General features: G+C 38.6%; 1 protein-coding gene across 9 annotated transcripts in view; it reads left to right on the plus strand.

The window, feature by feature from the left end:
- The first annotated feature begins 1,861 nt into the window (after positions 1 to 1,861).
- GUF1 (GTP binding elongation factor GUF1) overlaps positions 1,862 to 20,143 on the plus strand; it is a 28,812-nt gene continuing 10,530 nt past the window's right edge. For 2 of the 9 annotated variants that reach the window (XM_042467424.1, XM_042467425.1), the window contains exons 1-12: positions 1,862 to 2,055; positions 5,980 to 6,373; positions 7,296 to 7,407; positions 9,846 to 9,994; positions 11,100 to 11,180; positions 12,370 to 12,447; positions 14,455 to 14,538; positions 15,600 to 15,664; positions 17,227 to 17,430; positions 18,236 to 18,375; positions 19,242 to 19,365; positions 19,488 to 19,620. In XM_042467424.1, the coding sequence (XP_042323358.1) occupies positions 6,221 to 6,373; positions 7,296 to 7,407; positions 9,846 to 9,994; positions 11,100 to 11,180; positions 12,370 to 12,447; positions 14,455 to 14,538; positions 15,600 to 15,664; positions 17,227 to 17,430; positions 18,236 to 18,375; positions 19,242 to 19,365; positions 19,488 to 19,620 (1,323 nt within the window). In that variant the 5' untranslated portion in view covers positions 1,862 to 2,055; positions 5,980 to 6,220. Of the gene's footprint in view, positions 2,056 to 2,953; positions 3,109 to 4,231; positions 6,374 to 7,295; positions 7,436 to 9,683; positions 9,995 to 11,099; positions 11,181 to 12,369; positions 12,448 to 14,454; positions 14,539 to 15,599; positions 15,665 to 17,226; positions 17,431 to 18,235; positions 18,376 to 19,241; positions 19,366 to 19,487; positions 19,621 to 20,143 lie in introns of those variants that run through there. The other 7 variants (XM_042467421.1, XM_042467423.1, XM_042467422.1 and 4 more) reach the window with 7 other exon arrangements.

Below are 20,143 nucleotides of genomic sequence, written 5' to 3' on the forward strand. Positions count from 1 at the left end.
TGCTATCCTGGGAGGGGTCGCATCCTCTGGGCTTCCCAGGGAATGCCACAATGTCCTCCATTCTGAGCATGGATTGACACAGTGGTCCCCCAAACTGTGCTCTTTAATGGGTTTTGGACTTCAGCTCCCAGAATCCCAGACTATTGGCCAACACAGCTAAGGCTTCTGAGAGCTGAAGTCCAAAAACTCTTAAAGGGCACAGTTTGGGGAACACTGGTGACATTCATGAGTGTTTTTAGCTTTTATTTGGCCATGTTCTACATTTCTTTCCTTGAATATCCTACATTTTATCTTTTCCTTGTCCTTCTTTGCTGTTAGGACATCTGTTCACTCTGCCACTAGGTGACCCTGAGGATAGTCACACTCTCTCAGCCTCAGAGGATGGCATTGGCAACTCCCCTCTGAAGAAAAAAGGTCACCCTAAACTTGAAGGCACACAACATTATGGTCCAAAACACACACGGCAGAAATAATCCAGTTTGAGACCACTTTAACTGCCCTGACTCAGTGCTAGGGAATCCTGGGAATTGTAGTCCTGACAGATAAGGCTAAATGTCTCACAAAACTACAGTTCCCAGAGCTATAAGAATGTAGTGTGGTAACCTATATTGTGTGTGTTTCTTCCAAGGACTAATGCAGTGCAGATGCAACAAGTAATCTTCATTTTATTTCCATTTATTACTGCAAGTAGCCAGCATAGAAGCTACGAGTAACTTGCTGTGACTCCAGAGGTCTCTGACAGAGAAGGCTAAATAGATCACCAAACTACAAATCCCAGAATTCCGTAGCATTGAGCGATGGCAGTTAACGCAGTCTCAAACTGCATTATTTCTCAGTGTAGATGAGGCCAAAGACAAAAGACACATGTTCACATCATCTCAGCTTCTCTGGCTGACCTTGGGCCATGCTAGCCTACCACACAGGGCTGTTGTGACAATGAAAGAGAGTGGGGGAACAAAATGGCATTCACATCTTTCAGCTATAGGATGCAAACGATAAATGTAATAAATAAATGACAGAAAACCATCACTTTTTACTTTTCATTTTATTCTCTGTGTGTGTGTCTTCAAATTACCTGTCAATTTATGGCAACCCCATGAATTTCATAGTATTTTTTTAGGCAAGGAATACTCAGAGGTGGTTTTGTCTGTTCCTTCCTCTGAAATATAGCATACAGCACCTGGGATATTTTATTTTTTTATGTTATTTTATTTTAAAATGTTATTTTAATGTTAAATTCTAATTGCTATTTATTTTTATGTTGAATTTTATATTATTTAATATTTAATATTTAATATTATTTGTATGGTTTATTTTATTTTATTGTTAAATTTTTAATTTTAATTTAATTTTTAATTTATCTAATTTGTAAATATAAAAAATAAAAATATAAAATAAAAATAAAATATTAAAAATATAATATAAAAGAAGCAAAATAAAATATATATGATAAAATAAAAAGAAAATGATGTATTATAAAATTAAATTAAAATTAAATATGAAATGAAGTAACATAACAAATAAAATGAAATATAAAATGAAATAATTTAAAAAATAAAATAAAAATAAAATATAAAAATAAAAATGAAAATACAATTAAAATAAAAGTAACTATAATAGAAAATAGAGAAAATAAAATATTAAAAATAAAATATAAAAATGAAAATGAAAAATAAAATAAAAGTAACTATAATAGAAAATATAAAAAGTAAAATACATTATAAAAATAAAATTAAATTAAAAATAAAAAGTAATTACATAAAACAAAATATGAAAAATAAAATTAAGTATTAAAATAAAGTAAATAACATATAAAATATAAAAAATGAAAACATAAAAAGGACTTTTTTTTGTCCTTATTAAGGTTTTACGGACGTTGGATGCTACTGTTCTTGACAGTGGAAGAGAGTGCTTTATTCTACAATTTCTATCTCTATGTTTTTCAAGCTATTCCCTCCCCCTTGGCGGAAGGAGAGGACGAATGTACGTCACTTCCTTTCTTCTCAGGACCCTCGCACGACTTCCGCTTCCGGGTGTCTCTGATAGAGGCCATGGGTGAGCGTGTGTCTTGACTGGGATTGGGGTTTTCTAATGCAGTGGGATTCGGGGTTCCGTAGTTTTGTGAGCCCAGTGTCGCCATGCCTCTTTCCCTGCGAGAGAGCTCTAGTGCCACCACAAGCTACAGATCCCCGCATTCCATAGCATTATCGAGCCGTGGCAGTTGAAGCGGGGTCAGGCTGCATTGTTTGTCAGTGCAGATGCAGCCAAGGTTGGGAGACACAGGCTTATATCCCACACTTCCTGGCTGACCTTGGGACAGGCACTGCCTAGACCAGTGGCCCCCAAAATGTCCTCTTTAAGGGATTTTGGACTTCAGCTCCCAGAATCCCAGGCTGTTGGCCAACATGGCTGAGGCTTCTGGGAGATGAAGTCCACAATCTCTTAAAGGGCACAGTTTAGGACAGTTCCTAGCCTAAGTTGTTAAAATAACGGAGTGGGGGAACAAAACACCATTTGCCTCTGCCAGCTGTTCTGTAGGATGCCAGGAATAAGGGCAATAAATAAATGACCAAAAAGCATGGCCTCTTACTTTCCATCTTAGCCTCTGTGTCTACACTCGTCTGTCCAAATTCACTGGGGTTAGGGGCACAGGACCCCTGTGGATGTGGAAAAACCGCAAATAACAAAAACACTTATGTTTTTACCTGAGATGACACTTCTCTAGGAGTCTCTAGGTCCTCCAGTGCAACTCTAGTCAAAATATATCATACACTGACCATAGAATTGCACTGGAGGAGCTGAAAATGCCTATTTGAGTGATATCACTAGGAATCTCTAGGTCTTTCAGTGTGACTTTTGGTTAAAGGTGACCATAGAATTGCTCTGGAGGACCTAATCAAATCTGCAAAAGTCAAAGCTGCAAATGTGGAAGGACGACTGTATGTATGTGTGTGTGTGTGTAATCTGCCTGTTGTCCCTTCTACAGCACTTCCACCATTGCATTTCACTCAGCCTCTGGACCTGAAGGCTTCCAGGTTTGAGGTGTCAAAGCAAGGCATCAAAACAAAACAAAAACCACATTAACTCCACATCTCTGAATTTGTTAGGGTGTGTTTCTATATGGGAGGCACATCTAAGAGTGGGTTCAGCTATTGCTGCAGTTATGTAAGCCCTGCTACTCTCTCCTGTGATGTATTATCTTATATAGCCAGAATAATAATAAGGCCATCTGCCATGGTCCAGGTGTCAGAGGGGGAGAAGATCTGCTGGATTTGATCCCTTTCCCTGCTGCTATTCCCTTCTCCTTTTGTGTCATGTCTCTTTAGAGCATTGGTCCCCAAACCATCTCTTTGGACTTCAGCTCCCAGAAGTCTTAGCCGTATTGGCCAATAGTCTGGGATTCTGGGAGCTGAGGTCCAAAATCCCTTAGAGAGCACAGTTTGGGGACCACTGCTTTAGAGTGTAAGCCTGAGGGCAGTGAAATGTCTAATTGATCATTTGTAGCAATAGCAAGTACATTTCTATACCACATATCACTGAACTTAAGCACTCCCTAAGCAGTTTACAAAGTGTAAGCTAATTGCCCCAAACAATCTGGGTACTCATTTTAGTGTCTTTGGAAGGATGCAAGCTGCTCTGAGAGCCTTTTTGGCTGAAGAGCAGGGTATAAATACTCCAAATAATTAAATAAATGTGAGCGTTGTTTAGGTCTGGAGTGGGAACACTTTACACAGAAAAATCATGGAGGAGACCTAGGCAATAGAGTTCCATATTTTATACTTGTAGCCATCATTACAATCTTCTATGTGATTTCAGATTTCATTTACACACTGAACCAACTGGAAAACATTTTTAAAACGTTAGCATCCTGTATTCCTATTTGATAATGAGTCAGGCCATTTAGCCCGTGTTCCCAATACTAACTGGGTTTCAGGCAGGATTCCTTCTTAGACCTACCTTCAGATCCCTGATATTTCATAGTGGTCTTTTATCCAAGTGCTCACCAGGCCAGACTTTGTGTAATTTCACCAAAGCAGACAAGATCAGGTGTATTTGTGGTAGGATGATAATATTCCAAAACTAAATTTGTGTGATGTCTGAAACTATTCCAGGTACGTGTGGTATGAGTTCTGCAGTGTACAACTTCAGAAATACCGTATATACTCAACTATAAGTCAAACTCATGTATAAGTTGAGGGCAAGTTTTGAGGCCAAAATTATGGATTTTGCTATGACCCATGGATAAGTCTAAAATTTAGGGGCCTATAGCAAAGGATCTAAAGGATGAAGCAAAGCAAAATAATGTCAAGGAACTTGCAAAATTCCTGCAGACATTTGTGCTTACTCTTAAGATTGCATGGATGATAGATTAGAGGGTGTTGGTGCTTCACATATTATACCCTTGCTTTACATCAGGAGATGGTTTCTTCTTTTAAATAAGAGTTAAGATACAGTACTTACATTGACCTGTGGATAAGTCAACTCAGGTTTTTTGGGTCATTTTTGACCTAAATTTCTAGACTTATACATGAGTATTCAGTAGGTCAGCTTTGAATGTACTATACCCAAGCACATAGGCAAGAACATGCAGAGAAGCTGTCCTGTTTCTCCCACACCACCTTGCTTTAACTCATTGTTTTGCATAATGTGCAGAGATAGATTAGCTTTCTCTGTAGAGACAAATGTACAGTATGCAAGTACAGTTACTTTCTGCTATATTACCACATTCTCGGAATAGCATGGCCTGTTGCAGCATATGAATACATAGTGGTGAAATAAGCATTCACTGGTAGGTTCCCTGCTCATTCAAGCATGGAAATGCCTTTCATGAGTAATGCAATCATTGAATCAGCTCTGAAAAAACACAAACCAGATGAACAGTTTTCAAAAGTAATGGAAGTGAACTTGAACAGCAGTAGTGGTGAATGATTTGTTAAAATTATAACACATAATAGTGGGCAGGGACTGGATAATTGCTCTGATTATTCTACTAAAGCTTTAATTGTGGAATTAAAAGGCTATTGAATGGTTAACAGGCCTTGCATTTGAGCTTGTAGAACAAACTTTGAGTGATGGAATATCAGCTAAATAAAATTCTGCTTATGTAGTCTTATTAGAGTCCTCAAACAATCCTCACTCTTTTGTTATTGCAGATAGGCAGTGTGCCTCTAAAAACTCTGCCAAAATTAACAAGTTGAATGATTTCAAAATAAGGATAAATTAGACCTTAGGAAAATCATAGTTTTGGATGAAAGCTCCTACAATAGGAATTCGTTGCAGATTTCTGGGAGTGGTGGTTCAAAAAATAATATTCTCAAGTTCTGGACATAAAATGATAAAAGAAGGTGCAGAGAAATTTTGAAGAGCAAACAGTACTCTGTTCAATGTCCTGTTAAGATGGAAAGCAAGGCATGATGGTACTTACTTGCTCTCTTTTTCTGGTCATCATCTGATACTCAAGAATACTGTTCAGTTATCTTTGTGGTAAGCACAAATGAAAGAAGGAAATGCTTTGAAATTTGCAGTAAATCTAAATAAACTATTAGTCTATTAGAGGGCATTGCTATAATTGGAGACCATCTATTTCAGAGCTACTTGTTACAAACTTTCAGCTTGAAGCATGAGTAATGACAGCCTAAAAATGCTTATTAGTGAGCCAGAATGCAGTTTGGTGTTACTCCATTCATGGAACTACTTCTGTCATTAGGAATGTGAGGAGGGTGACCCTTCTTTCAGTCCCCCCATCCCATAAGTCTTCAAACCAGCTCCAGGAGTAGGAAAACTACTGGAACTGCTTTCACATGGTGTTGCAGGTTTCCATGGGGAGAGGAAGGAAGCAAGTTCTGTAATACCCAATAACATGAATTTGAATGCAAGCCATAGTTTGATTATGGCAAGGGAAGAAAGTAAAACCTCAAGGCAGGTTAGGTGTACCTTTAAAAACTAAGCTAAACTAAGTATATTTTTCTCTTTTTCCAGGCTCACCAAACAGATAAACATTGGACTGTCTTCTTCCTTATACAGATAATATTTTTCTGCATAAAAAAAGTCTGGTCTGTCATTTGGAAATGTGTTTGAGTGAAGGAATCAAGCATTTTATTGAAACAAGCTTATCTGTGGAATATGCTATGTTGAACCACTGGCTGAATCCATATGGTGTTTTAAAAGTTTTGTTTCCTACCCCATAGTCTGAATGGTGACTCTTGAGCTATCCTGAAGTATGTTTGCACTTGTGAAAAGGACTTTAGATCTTCATGTCTGGTTTAAGAAAGTACATCATGCAAGCATCTGTTCATATCTTTCCCTGGGAGTGGGAGGACTTCCTTCACATCGCACTGGGTCCCTCAGACAGTACCACTCTGGCCCTGGCAAGGTGACAGTTCTTTGTATACTTATGCATATTTGTAGGTTGTTGCTGTTTTCACCTTTATTAAATATCTTTCACTACTATCTGTAATGCAGTATGACTAAAAATAAATTTGAACTATATCTGCTATGAGTCACTGTATACAATTGTACATCATGTGATATTTCCTTTCTTCTATTCAGCAAAACATGTCCATTTCCTCCTTTGATAATTGCAAACTTTTCTTTGATTCTCACTTTTTTGTTGATCACATTAATTTAGCATACTGCTCCCACCATTTACTCAGTTTCCCTGTTCTGACTGTGTGACCCATAGTTATTTACAGATAGATTCTGTTTTGTTTGGTGGGACTTAATCTCAAGTGGGAGTACCCAGGATCTATTTTTATGATTCTCTAGCTGTATCATTTCCACTAATAACCACTCAGTCAGTGTACTCTTTTAGTACTAGAATAATAAACGTGTACCTGGATGCATGTTCTTCTGTTCCTTTCAAAATCTTATACAGGTGAAGCAGATGGGTGGCAAGAAGCAGTTTCTTGCCACTCCAGTTGCAATAAGGCTGTGATTGGCCCAGGACAGTGGTGACCACATGGCCCACTCCCAAAGTGGGCTGCTGCCGTGGTTCTAAACAGGCCACCAGCAGGAGCAGACATTTTCCACTCCTTTTTATGGTGGCTTCTGGCTGTTTTTGGTGGCCTTGGAGAGACTTCCGGTCACTTTGGGGGCATAAGTCATGCCGAAGTGGCTGGAAGCCACTTCTATTGGCCTGTCTGTTTCGGGCCATAGTGAACAAAGAAACAAAAACAGAAAAAAATGAACAATGAATTTTAGGCTTTAATGAGATTATAAACTATATGGGCAAAGATATAAATTTGATTGCATGATTTGTCAACTAACTTAATGTTTTCTGACATTATGTGTTTTAGGATACAGTGGATATGTCAATGTTTCCAGTTGAGAATATTAGGAATTTCAGCATAATAGCTCATGTTGACCATGGCAAAAGTACTCTAGCAGACAGGCTGCTGGAGATAACAGGTGATGTAATCGTACAGCAGGGATCATGGTATGCTGTGTTTCATCTTCCTTGTTTTCATTTTGTTATGCATCCCAGATCTTTTTATACTGACTGCAGTGCAATGATTTAGAACAGGGCTGGACAACTTGTTCTCCTCCATGAATTGTGGTATATCAGCTTCAACCAGTCCTAGCTATCTTAGTCAGTAATGATGTACTCGGGTTACGAAATTAATTCGTTCCGCGGCCGCTTTCGTAACCCGAAAAGCCTTCGTAAGCCGAATTGCCATAGGCGCTAATGGGGAAAAGCCGCGATTCCGTGCGAAAAAGCCGAAAAAAGCACCAAAAGTTTTTTCGTAACGCGAAAAAACATTCGTAACCCGGAACAATGATTCCCTATGGGATTTTTTCGTATCCCGAAAATTTCGTAACCTGGGTATTTCGTATCCCGAGGTACCACTGTATCATGAGAGTAGCAGTTGAGAAAGATATGGAGTGTCATAAGTAGCTCACTCTTTTGGAGTTTTCTAAATGCTTAAGTAGGTATGTAAAGTATAACATTTCCTCTCTGCCATCTGCTCATAAAAGTATATGAAGTACTTCCTAAGATATGGTGGCAACCTATTTAGTATTTACAAGATCATAAGCTGGACTTAGGGTGTCGAAAATTTTGGGATTCACTTTTATAGTCATTAATAACTGAATGTCATTCCCAAAACCTACCTATTAACCAGGCAGGGTATCTGAGGTGTTGCAGATAAAGTTGCTGAGAACTAATGACTGCGGCACTCTCCTGTTTGCAAGGTGTGTTGAGTAAAATATCTGTGGCAGGAACCCAAGGAGTCTTTCCAGCTGCTTGTGTCAACATGCTCCACAATTGCAAGACTGTAGCAGTTGTCATTTCATAACACTGATCTGCAGCACTGTGGGAACTCTTTGAGTGCTGCCTGTCTTAAGAAGCAGGGTTTCCTTTCGAGGGGTGAGTAGGTGGGTGGCATTAGCATAAGTAGCTATGACAGTGGAGCTCCACAGTTGTCTGATGATGCAGGATCTCAACCTGTATTTTTACTGTAGATTCTTTCTGTTCTAGTTAAGTGAAATGAGGTTTCATTACAGCTGTTATTTGCTGTGAAATTACTCTTGGCTTCCATTAAAAAAAATTTTTTTAGTTTAATTGCCTTGAAAAGCTTCAAAATATCCCCATTCTCCTGTTGGGATGTTTGAAAATTCAGCTCATGGAGGCAAAATGAATTATGCAGAAATGAGCAAACATGAGCTTCCTTATTTGTCTTGTGTACTAATTGTGCACAGCTGCCACCTCAGTTTTTCATTGGCGAATTGCCATCTCTTGTCACTAGCTTTGAACACATGCCTTTTATACAGATGTCACTTTTGTACAGATTCAATATAAGGGACAACAACAAACAGCATTGCCCTTTTAATCAATTCCAGCTCATGAAGGTGCCTGTCCTCTTCACTGGTTTTGCATATGGCAGTTGTTTGGGCCACATGATTGTGAAAAAGCTGTGCAAGATCAGGTATAATGGTTTTAAATTGCCTATCTAGTTGTGCATATGGTAAAATTTGAACTGAAGACTGAACATAGGTGTTGAGAATGCCCACTAATACATTTGGGAATAATAGCATTTGTTTTGCCTTGTGTCGAGTTGAAATTAGTTATGTATTGCATCCACGCTGCTGAACTTTACAGTCATGGCACCTATCACGACTTAATATTAATATGTTTGGAAAGATAATATATACAAATGGATATTTTTGTAATTTTGTGTCTACAAGATTGAAATACAGCTGTGCAAAACCATGGGGTGAAATAGACCACCCCAAATGGGCGGCTTCAAGCTGCCCCAAGAGAGCTGGGTTGTGGCTGCAGCAACTCCCTGCCACGACCCCAATCCGGCCAGAATCTGGTCCAAATAGGAGCGGCAGAAAGCCACTCCTATTTGGGGTGGATTAAAGCCACCCCATCGTTGCTTCAGCCACCTTCCAGCCAGCCTGGGGGCGTGTGACTTCTGAACGCCACACCCCCCCCAAGTCACCCTAAAGCTGCCTGGCATGTAATCACCACCAATCTGGGCGACTTAGGGGCATGGTGCATGTTAATGCCAAGGCCCCAAGCCGGCTTAAAGCTGGCTGAAGTTGCTGGTCTTTTCCGGCCCCATGTCATTCTTTGACCCAGTGGAGATTTCAAAGGGGGTGGAAATTTCTGATTGTCCTTCACCCTACCTCTCCCCAGTTCTGCTTCAGGGATGCTAGAACAACATGGGAGGTGCTACAGGAGAAAGGAGACACCTGTGAAAATTGCCTTCCTTCCCCGTTTGTTGCGAGTAGCTTCAGTGAGAGGAAAGAGCCTTCTGTGAGCTAAATGACACTGTTGGATAAAATCCATTATTCTCTTACTTGCAGTGCATATTAATTACTGAATATATCTAACGCTTTAGGAACCATTGCTAAAACTGACCAGAATAAACAGGTGCTGGATAAATTGCAAGTGGAGCGGGAAAGAGGAATCACTGTGAAAGCCCAGACTGCCTCTCTCATTTATAATCATGAAGGAACAAATTACCTCTTAAATCTCATTGATACACCTGTAAGTTAATTGTCAGTGTGGCTCAAGTACTACTGGATCATAGTGTATTGTTCTTTATCATGGAATTAGTAAAAACATAGTAGCTTCTGTTTTGTTTATGTAGTTAAATTTATGCAACCTGTTCTGATATACTGACAGTGGGGTTTAGATTTGCATGTATTCAGATTTTATTAAACACTGTTTAATTTTTTATAATAAAAATGGACCACTTTTGTGAGACTAAGGTCTAATTCCGCACACCCCATCCTTCCACAAGCTGCACTCCTGATGTTCTATCTTACACTGTACCACAACCAGGGTAAACCTAATGTCTGATTTCCCAAAATGGTTATTTTCTTATTAAAGTTTATTTATTGGGAAAATGTGGGCTGGAACAGACCACCCCAAAAGTGCAGATTGGGGCCGACCCAGAGCTCAGATGCGGCAAACACATTCTGTGGACCCAACCCGGCCTGGAGCTAACCCATAATAGGAGCAAAAACGATCCGCTCCTATTTGGGCTGGTAAAGGGCTGCCTTAGACAGGCCTAACACATCCCCAAGCCAGCTTCTGTGCACTTCAGCGGTGTGTGGCATCTAAATGCTGCGTCCCTGGAGCTGCTTGAAGCTGCCAACATCAGGGCGGTCAGAGCGGCTTCAGGACATCTTGGGGGCATGTGGCATTTAAATACCACACCCCCAAGCAGCATGGAAACTGGCTTTTCAGGCAGGTCTGTTCCAGCTCTTTGTGAGATTTGGTACTGAACCACTGCAGTTCACAGTGGGACTTCCATTCAGTCACAGAACTGACTATGTGGACCATGTGTTATTCACCTCTGCATTGTGAAATAAAGCTGCAGTAATTAGCTGTACAGTATGCTGCTGCTGAAGTATTACAGCTAATTCATAGAGAGTTTATAAATACTGTAGCTGATGAATTCTTCAGAGATCTTATTAATTACATATAGGCTTCAGTTGTCCAAAGCATCTTCAACCTTCCAGATGTGTTGGAGTAAAGTTCCCAAAATCTACTACCCATGCTGTAATGGGAGCCATAGACCAAAACTTTGGGAGATCATGCCTTGGAGATTTCATCCATTATCTCACTTTTTTCCTCTCTTGCACAGGGCCATGTGGATTTCAACTATGAAGTATCCCGGTCTTTGTCAGCTTGTCAAGGCGTCTTGCTTGTAGTGGATGCAAATGAGGTAGGGCTTTGAAGCATTTTTCAATTATGTATAAAATGAAAAGGGTAACTGGCTTTGGAACATAGCAATAGCAAAAGCAAGAATATTTCTATACTGCTTATCAGTGTACTTAAATATTCCCTACAGGGTTTGCAGTGTATAAACTAATTGCCCCCAACAAGCTGGGTACTCATTTTAGCAACCTCAGAAGGATGCCAGGCTGAGTCAGCCGTCCCAGGCTTGTAATGAATTCACAACCTTGTGGTTTATGAGTGAGTGGCTGCAGTACAGGCATTTAACCTCTATGGCACCAGGGTTTCAAGAAGTATTTTCTTAAATACTTGAATCAGCCATGCACAAGATATTTTATATTATTTTATTTTATTATTTTATTATATTTTTTATTTTGTTGTATTTTTATTTTATTTTAAAATTTATTTTAATTTTTATATTATTTAATATTTAATATTTAATTTTTATTTTCTATTTGAGTTTATATTGTTTTTATATTATTTAATATTTATTTATTTCTTATTTTATTTTTTGGTATTTAATATAATTTGATTATTTTTTACTTTTATGACATTTTCATTTTATTTTTTATATTATTTAATATTTATTTATTTATTAATTATTTTATTTTATTTTATTTTTGGTTAATTTGATTATTTTTTACTTTTATGACATTTTCATTTTATTTTTTATTTTATTTAATATTTTATTTTGTTGTAATTTATTTTATATTTTTAATTTAAATTATTTTAATTTTGTATTTAATTTTATTTATTTTACTTATTATTTTATTTTTAATTTTATATATTTTAATTTATTTATATTTTATTTTATATTTTATATTTTAGTTCATTTTCATTTTATATTTTATTTTATATCATTTATTTTATTTCTTTATTATTATTTTTATTTTTATATTTTTTAATTTATTTTATTTGAATAAAGAGCACCAGGTGCTCACATATCAATGCTAGAACTGTCCCTTTTACAGCATCTGAACTAAAATAATAGTTAGGTTGGAGCTAGTTTCTGCAGAGGTGACTTGCCTCGTGAATTGGGGTTTGTCAGTTACATAACATGTTCATGGTTATTGTAATGTAAAAACTTGCTTTGTGCATTTGGTTTCCTTTTCTGTGCAAAAATATTTTGGAAAGAACATGCACAAATACTCAAATGTTTAATACTGGTGTTTTTCTAGGGTATTCAAGCTCAGACAGTAGCAAATTTTTATCTTGCGTTTGAAGCACAACTCTCAATAATTCCAGTTATAAATAAGGTAATATCACATGTCTTATAATAATAACATATCTTAACAACTTACAAATAGAAAATCATGACTTGATCACATTAACTTTACTGTGGTGGTAACAAGATGCTCGCTATCTTGACTGTGTGTCATTTCTAGTATAGTATTTTCTTCAGTGGCCAGAAACAGATAGGCCAAAAGGAGTGGATTCTTGCCCCTTCAGGGGCATGGTGTTCATATGATGCATGCCCCCAGAGCGTCTGGAAGCTGCCAAAGAATAGTACGGAGAAAAATTGCTCCTGCCAGTGGCTGGCTTTGGAACCGTAACACTGGCCCACTTTGAGAGTGGGCTGTGTGGATGCCACAGTCCCCAGCCGATCGCATTCCAATCATAGGCGGAGCAGCCAGAGGCCACCCCTTTGTGCCTGTCTGCTTCACCCCAGTGTCTACCTATTCTGCTTGTATTCACTGTATAACTAGTACTCAGTTTTAAAGCTCTTTATGATCTTATATTTTTTTTTCAATTTATGTTGATGTTTCATCTTGTCCTTTGGGCTCTGCTGACTTCAGGGCTTTTTGCAGTAATTTTTGGTGATTTACAAATAAACAATGATTGTGATAACTCAAGGCTTCTTATTTTCCATAGCTGCTGTAAATACGTTGACTGTCCTTGGGATGAAGCAGACAGGTGACAAGGAGCAGTCTTTGGCTACTCCAGATGCAGTTGGGCTGCAATGACTGCATGGCTCGCTTTCAAAGTGGGCTCCCACTATGGTCCAAAATGCATTGCCAGCAAGCAGGAGCACTTTTTACCACTCCTTTTGCTGGCAGATTGTGCTGCCTTAGGTGGCCTCAGAGTGGCTTCCAGCCACGACCCTGAAGCAGCTTTTGGCCTGTCTGTTTCAGGCTAGAGACTCCTACCATATATGGAGTGAGAAAATCCAGAGGGGCAAGCTGGTTTCAAGAAAATAAAAGGTACTAGGGACCACATTGCAAATGTCTGATGGATAAAACATCCCTGGAGCTATAGGAATTCAAAGTACATGATGAGGAAATTGAAATAGTTAAAGACTTCCCTTCTTGGATCAATTTGTGACCAGAAGGGAGACTGCAGTCAAGAAATCAGAAGGGAATGATGACTATGAGAAAACTAGACAAGATTTTAAAGCACAAATATATCAAGCTGAACACCAAAGTCAGGATACTCCAAGCCATTGTATTTTCCATCAGTATGGCCCAGTACAGACTGTCGCTATTGCCGATTTTAGGGATCAGGAGAGCGGAGTGTCTGCATGCTCCTGAGCCCTACCGTGCGCCGCCGGTGTCATGGCTTGCTCCCATCCACACAGGGACAGCCATGATGATGTATGCGCGAGGATGGTAATGGCGCCGCACCAGGAGTGGGTTGTTTTTAGGACTCCCAGAGGCCGCGCTGTTTGGTTGCTCTGGCCTCTGTCGGAAGCAGAAAGGGGTAGTATGTTGACGCCCCTTTCTGCCCATCTGTCGAGCCCCTATGTATGGATGTGAGAGCTGGATAGTAAACAAAGTTCATAGAAAGAAAATCAACTCATTTGAATGTTGTGCTGGAAAAGAGTGCTAAGAATACTGTGAACAGCCAAAAAGACAGACAAATGGATCTAGGAAAGGTGGAGGGCAGTAGAAAGAGAGAAACACCACATATCAGATGGATAGATTCAATTAAGGAGACCATGGCCATGAGACTACAGGACCTATGCAGGGCAATAGAGTTTAGGGGGACTTGGAGGCATCTCATTCATGGGGTTGTCATGAGTTGAGGCAGACTTGAAGGAAGTTAAGAACAACAACAAAGCATTCCAAAATGAAAAAAATATTAAATCCAAAACACTTCCTGTCTCAAGCATTTTGGATAAGGGAGATGGAACCTCTACACATTTCCCACATTGTTAAGGAATGTGGCTTTATTCTCACATTTTGGCCATAAGTAGAATTTATTTCTGAAAATTTTATAAATTACTTCTGCTTCATTGATATCATAATAAAAACATTGCTTTGCAGATAGATCTAAAGAATGCCGATCCTGAGAGGGTTGAAAATCAAATTGAAACTGTATTTGATATTCCCAAAGTAAATTGTATTAGGGTAAGTTGCCTTTTGAGATTTATGCATGTGGGTTGGGTTGCTGCTGACAATCAGAAACTGCTTGACTTACCAACTGGCTGGTTTGTGGGTCTGTGGATAGGTAAGAAGGAGCTCTCTTTTATTTTCCTGCACTTCATGTTTGATTCTTAGGGTGGGCTCACAGAAATCTTCTATGTGTCAACAACTGCATTTAATGTAGTTTGTATCCTCCAGTTCAGAGTTTCCCAACCTTTTTGACTCATGGAGCCCTTTTCAGAATTTTTCAATTTTTATGGCGGAGCCCCTAAGAGGCCTACTTTTACAAGTTAATGGTGTTCAGGAGTTGTGTTACATTTTCCTGGAATAGCCACAGAGCACCTGGGAAGTGCATGCAGGGAGCCCTAAGGTCTCCTTGGAGCACAGGTTGGGAACCGCTGCAGTCTAGTTGATTTTCACTGCCAGACCATTCAGCTAATGAATACAGAGAGATCTTTATAATTTGCTTCAATCTGTGGGCTTCAGTCAGTTGAATATAGTATATACTTAAAATAGTGGGCAACCTAAAGTGTAGATGAGTTGCCTGGATCTAAGTTCCAGTGCATATTTTTTTTTTTTTAAAAAAAACTGTTCATAAAGGAATGTTTTATCTGTTTTATTGTACTACACTTTGGACATCCTGGTGGTCAGAGAAGTGATAAATATTTTTCATAAATGAATAAACTGGACTGTCAGAGAGTGCTTGGAGAATGTGCATATTTCTTTCCATTGTCTCAGCATTTCCGGTTGATTATATAAAAAAGGAAATGCTTTATGTCAGCAGTTTTTCTACTGAAGATGGACTGTCTTTTTCTTTTGTGTTACCCATGTTTCTGAATAGTACTGTGGAGTAAGTTGTTGAATAGATGTACTTGTTTACTTTTGGTAGTGAAGCCATTTTTTTCCCTAATATAGCTGGGCATCCTAAATGATTTATAAAATCAATGTGATATGTTATACATAAATGTGGTACTTGGCAGTTTGCTAGTTTATGTGCACTCAATATTCTGTGGAAAAAAAGTCCAACTTTTAAAACCTGTTCTTAGATTTCTGCTAAACTGGGAACAAATGTTGAAAGAATACTTCAGGAAGTGATTGAAAGGATCCCTCCGTAAGTTTACTTTTCTGGCATCTTTTATATTATTGAAAAACAGTATGGCTTGCAGTGCTGCCTAACTTTCCAATTCAGTAAAGTTGTACATTTTCATTTGAAGCCCTTTGATAATATCTGTAATTTAGTAACTTTTAATTTTAGTAGATTGGTTTAACTTAGGTCTGAAGCAGACAGGCCAAAAGCACCAGCTTTGGGCCACATTGAGGGCATGGTGTTTAGATTATGTATGCCCCGAATGTGGCTGGAAGCTGTGCTGATGCCTCACCATTGCAGAAGAATTGGGTCAAGTAGCAGCCTGGTTCAGTACCACAGCAGCAGCCCAGATTGGGACAGGGCACGTGTGGTTGCCGCGATCCTGGGGTGAATGGCACCAGAGCGGCACAAGCTCGCTCCATTCAGGCCATCTGTTTCACCCCTTAATTAAAAAGGAAAAAAGTAAGTGCAGAGATGTAAACATTTTAATGTTCGCAATGCAATAATTATGAACTTAATATTTTATACATACACACACACACACGAACATATATTTATCATTTATCATTACTGTTTCATTAGGAAATGATTTACATGTTAATCTGTGTGTTGGTCTGTTGGTGAATGGCAAGGCCTCAGAGTGGAAGTATGTGCAAGGAGGATTTGTGTCTAATTAGTGATCTATTGTCTGCTGGAAAACCCTCTGACCCTGGGTGATGTTCATTTGAATGTGCTGAGTCTTGATTTTGGTGTTTTTCAGGACTGGTAGCCAAACATTGCTTACTTTAAGGGTTTCTTCTTTTCTGTTGAAGTTGTTTGTGTATTTCAATAGCTTCCCTGTGCATTCTGACCTGATAGTTTGTTGTTTGTTTGCTTTATTTATATACCTTATTCCAACAGCTCATAGGCGGTGAGGGACAGCAAGTAAGTAATTAGAAGCTAATTTGCCCCCAACAGTCTGGGTACTCATTTTGCTCCCTCCTCAGAAGGATGCAAGCCTGAGTTGAGCTTGGCCCTTTGCTGGTCTTGAACTCGCAACTTTGTGGTTTTGAGTGAATGCGCGCAGTACAGGCCTTTAACCACTGCGCCACCAGGGCTCCATTGTTGGCATGGTCCAGAATTTCAGTGTTTTTTAATAGCATTTTATGCCCAGGTTAGTTTATACCAGTCCTGAAAAAACCCAAAACTCAGACTCAGCACATGCAAATGAACAGCACCAGGAAGATGGGATTTCCAGCAGGACAATGGATCAGCAATTAAATAGAAACAAATGCTCCTCACATATCCTCTGACCCTGAGGCCTTGCCATTCACCAACAACCAACACACAATTTAACATGTAAATCACCCCTCTCATCCAAGGGTCACACAGTGTACCCACACACCACACACACACACACACACACAAACACACCACACCACACCACACCACACCTCCATGCAGGAATTAATTCTAGAACACAGCCACATAGTCTGAAAAAACCCACAAAAAACTCAATTAGTAATTTGAACACTTTAGAAAAAATAGATTAAGTTTTATATATTTTATAAAACTGCCTTGATATTTTTCTTTTTGTCTTGTAATAGGCCTCAGGTTAGCATGAAAAATCCATTGAAGGCTTTGGTGTTTGACTCCACCTTCGATCAGTACAGGGGTGTGATTGCTAACATAGCACTATTTGGTGGGCAAGTTCATAAAGGCCATAAAATAACATCAGCTCACACAAAAAAGATTTACGAAGTGAATGAAGTAGGAATTCTAACGCCCAATGAGCAGCCAACACACAAGTTGTAAGTATTTGTAGCCTGTGGGGATATGCTGATTCCTTATTTCTGTGCAGCACCACTATATTATTATTATTATTATTATTATTATTATTATTATTAATAATAATAATAATAATAATAATAATAATAATTTTATTTATATCCTGCCCCTTTGAGGTCAATCGGGGCAGCTAACAATAATGAAATACAATACAATATATACAAAAACTTCCCTCCCCTCCCTTAATCTTTAGTATTTGTGATTTCCTTTTATATCCCAGCATGCAAATCAAATGTAGAACAGGGCCTCTTTCTTTCCTTTCCTTTCCCTTTTTGTTTTGTTTGTTTTTTGGCTAAACCAGCAAGTGTATTTGCCTAATAATGTGTCTCGGTTCTTTTCAGTTCCGGACATTAAACCGGAAGATTTCAGGAAACAGTAAAATCCTTTATTTCTGTTGATTTGTTGATTTGATCTGGTCTCGTGTCGAGTTGAGCAATTACAATGTCATAAGCTTATGATCTCATAATTGTTTAGTGCTCACATTTATGACCATAGCACAGATGCGACAATTGTAAATGCCTTCTAAATTCACTTTTAAATCCAGACAACCACACTGAGGAATGTGGCGCTGGTGAGGAAGCTGTTGAAGGATAATGTGTCCAGCCCTTTCCTGCTAGTGAGCCATGATGTCATGGGCAGAGACAGGATCCCCTGCATAATCCAGTTGTAATTCCTAGTCACTCTGTTGTTTACTATATCTGCAAGATGAAAGACATTTGAATTAATTAAATGTATTATATATTTACACATGGTGGCAATTTCATTTAGATATGCTGGCCAGGTTGGCTATCTGATTGCTGGAATGAAAGAGGTTACAGAAGCCCAAATAGGAGATACAATCTATTTACATAACCAACCAGTGGATCCATTTCCTGGGTTTAAGTCAGCAAAACCAATGGTTTTTGCAGGTGAGGTGCACATATTCAAAAGTTGGGAAGCAGTTTAACATGTACCTGTTCAGTTCACTGCCTTTCTATTTATAATGCCACCATTTTGTGTGCATGGTAAATTTCTGTGGGTTACACAACAAGATGCTTCACTTTCTGAAGATTATTGCTTATTACGATAGCTGCTTAGTAGGCTAGTGATTTTTAAAAATTGACATGAGAATATTTTTGCCTTTCATTCTTAGATAACCTGTTTTATTTTATCAGGTTCAATTTAAATATATAATTTATCTTGAAGATTCTGTAAAACATTTCTAGCTTCTTTATTTGGCTGGAAATCCTTGAGGGAAATACAGCTTGAATCTAGTTATTAATCCAAAATAGTTGAAGCACATTGAATCATTGGTAACCAGATAAATGAGGACTCGCATAGATTTTACTGATTTAGTGGGTCTACTCTTGTTGGCAATAACATTTGATTTAGGCCTATGCGCCTATTACTTCTATATATGAAATGAGGCTTTAAAATCTGGAATGGAATCATTTCCTTCTGTTCACGGAACTACTGTAGGAGAAATGGGCGTGATTTGATCTCTTCTCACACATCCTCAAAATTTGATTCAGAGGATTAGGATAACTGGAGCAGATTTTTTTTTGGGGGGGGGGGGGAGCTGCAGCATGGAGAAAAATGAGAGGAAGTTCCATTGTGCAAACAGGCTTCTTGCTAAAAATCTGGTATATTATTTATGAGAAACAGTTGAAAAAGACATCAGTTACATGCAAAGAAATATTTTTAAGTGGTTGTATACAATGTGCTGAATAAAATACATTAGGATATTGGTCACCTCCCCCTTTTTTTTAAATCAAAGTTTTGTGTTCATTGACAGGAATGTACCCAGTGGACCAGTCAGAATATAACAACCTGAAAAGTGCTGTAGAAAAGCTAACGCTTAATGACTCTAGTGTTACTGTTCATCGCGACAGTAGCCTTGCCTTGGGTGCTGGGTGGAGGTGAGTCTTGCTACATTCAAACTAGTACTTTAGTCTTTAACTTTTGGGGTGGGGGTGGGGTGGGTCTGGATATTATAGCCTTCAGGATAAGTCAACACGGACAACTTCTCTTGTATTTACAGGTTAGGTTTCCTTGGCCTTTTGCATATGGAAGTTTTTAATCAGCGTTTGGAACAAGAATACAATGCATCTGTCATTTTAACATCGCCCACAGTTCCCTATAAAGCAGTTCTTTCTTCAGCAAAATTGATAAAGGTGATGAAGGACTTTTAAAGCTAAATAAATAAATGAAAGATATGTACCATGCAGCCTCATTGGATAAATTCTAATTCAAATTGTTAAACAATAAAATTTGCAAGTGTCAGTGGGCAATACTGACATTATTTGCTTTATGGAAGTCTTGTGTCTCTTGAAAGTTTGAAAATACCCAAAGGTGTGGTACTTTTCCCCAAACCATGGTTCCAGCCAGCATGCCATGCATTTCTTCAAGTTACTATAACCTTGTAGGGTTTGCACCCACTTCCTTAATTTCTTACTTTTCTTTTCCAGCTGATTTAAAACACCATTGCTATGAGTTAGCACTGAGCATACCCAGTCCTCATTGGATTGTTTTATTTGCAGATTTCCATGTCTGTGCGTATGATTTTTGCGGGAGCCCTCAGGTTTCTAAAAAGTATTTTAAAAGGCATACATATGGACATGTGCAAATAAAACAACACAATGAGGGCTGAGTATGGTGGTACTACCTCCTTGTTTGTGGTTCCATCTCTATCAGCAC

The sequence above is a fragment of the Sceloporus undulatus genome, chromosome 5 (genome assembly GCF_019175285.1).
Source record: "Sceloporus undulatus isolate JIND9_A2432 ecotype Alabama chromosome 5, SceUnd_v1.1, whole genome shotgun sequence".
In the NCBI taxonomy this organism is placed as follows: domain Eukaryota; kingdom Metazoa; phylum Chordata; class Lepidosauria; order Squamata; family Phrynosomatidae; genus Sceloporus; species Sceloporus undulatus.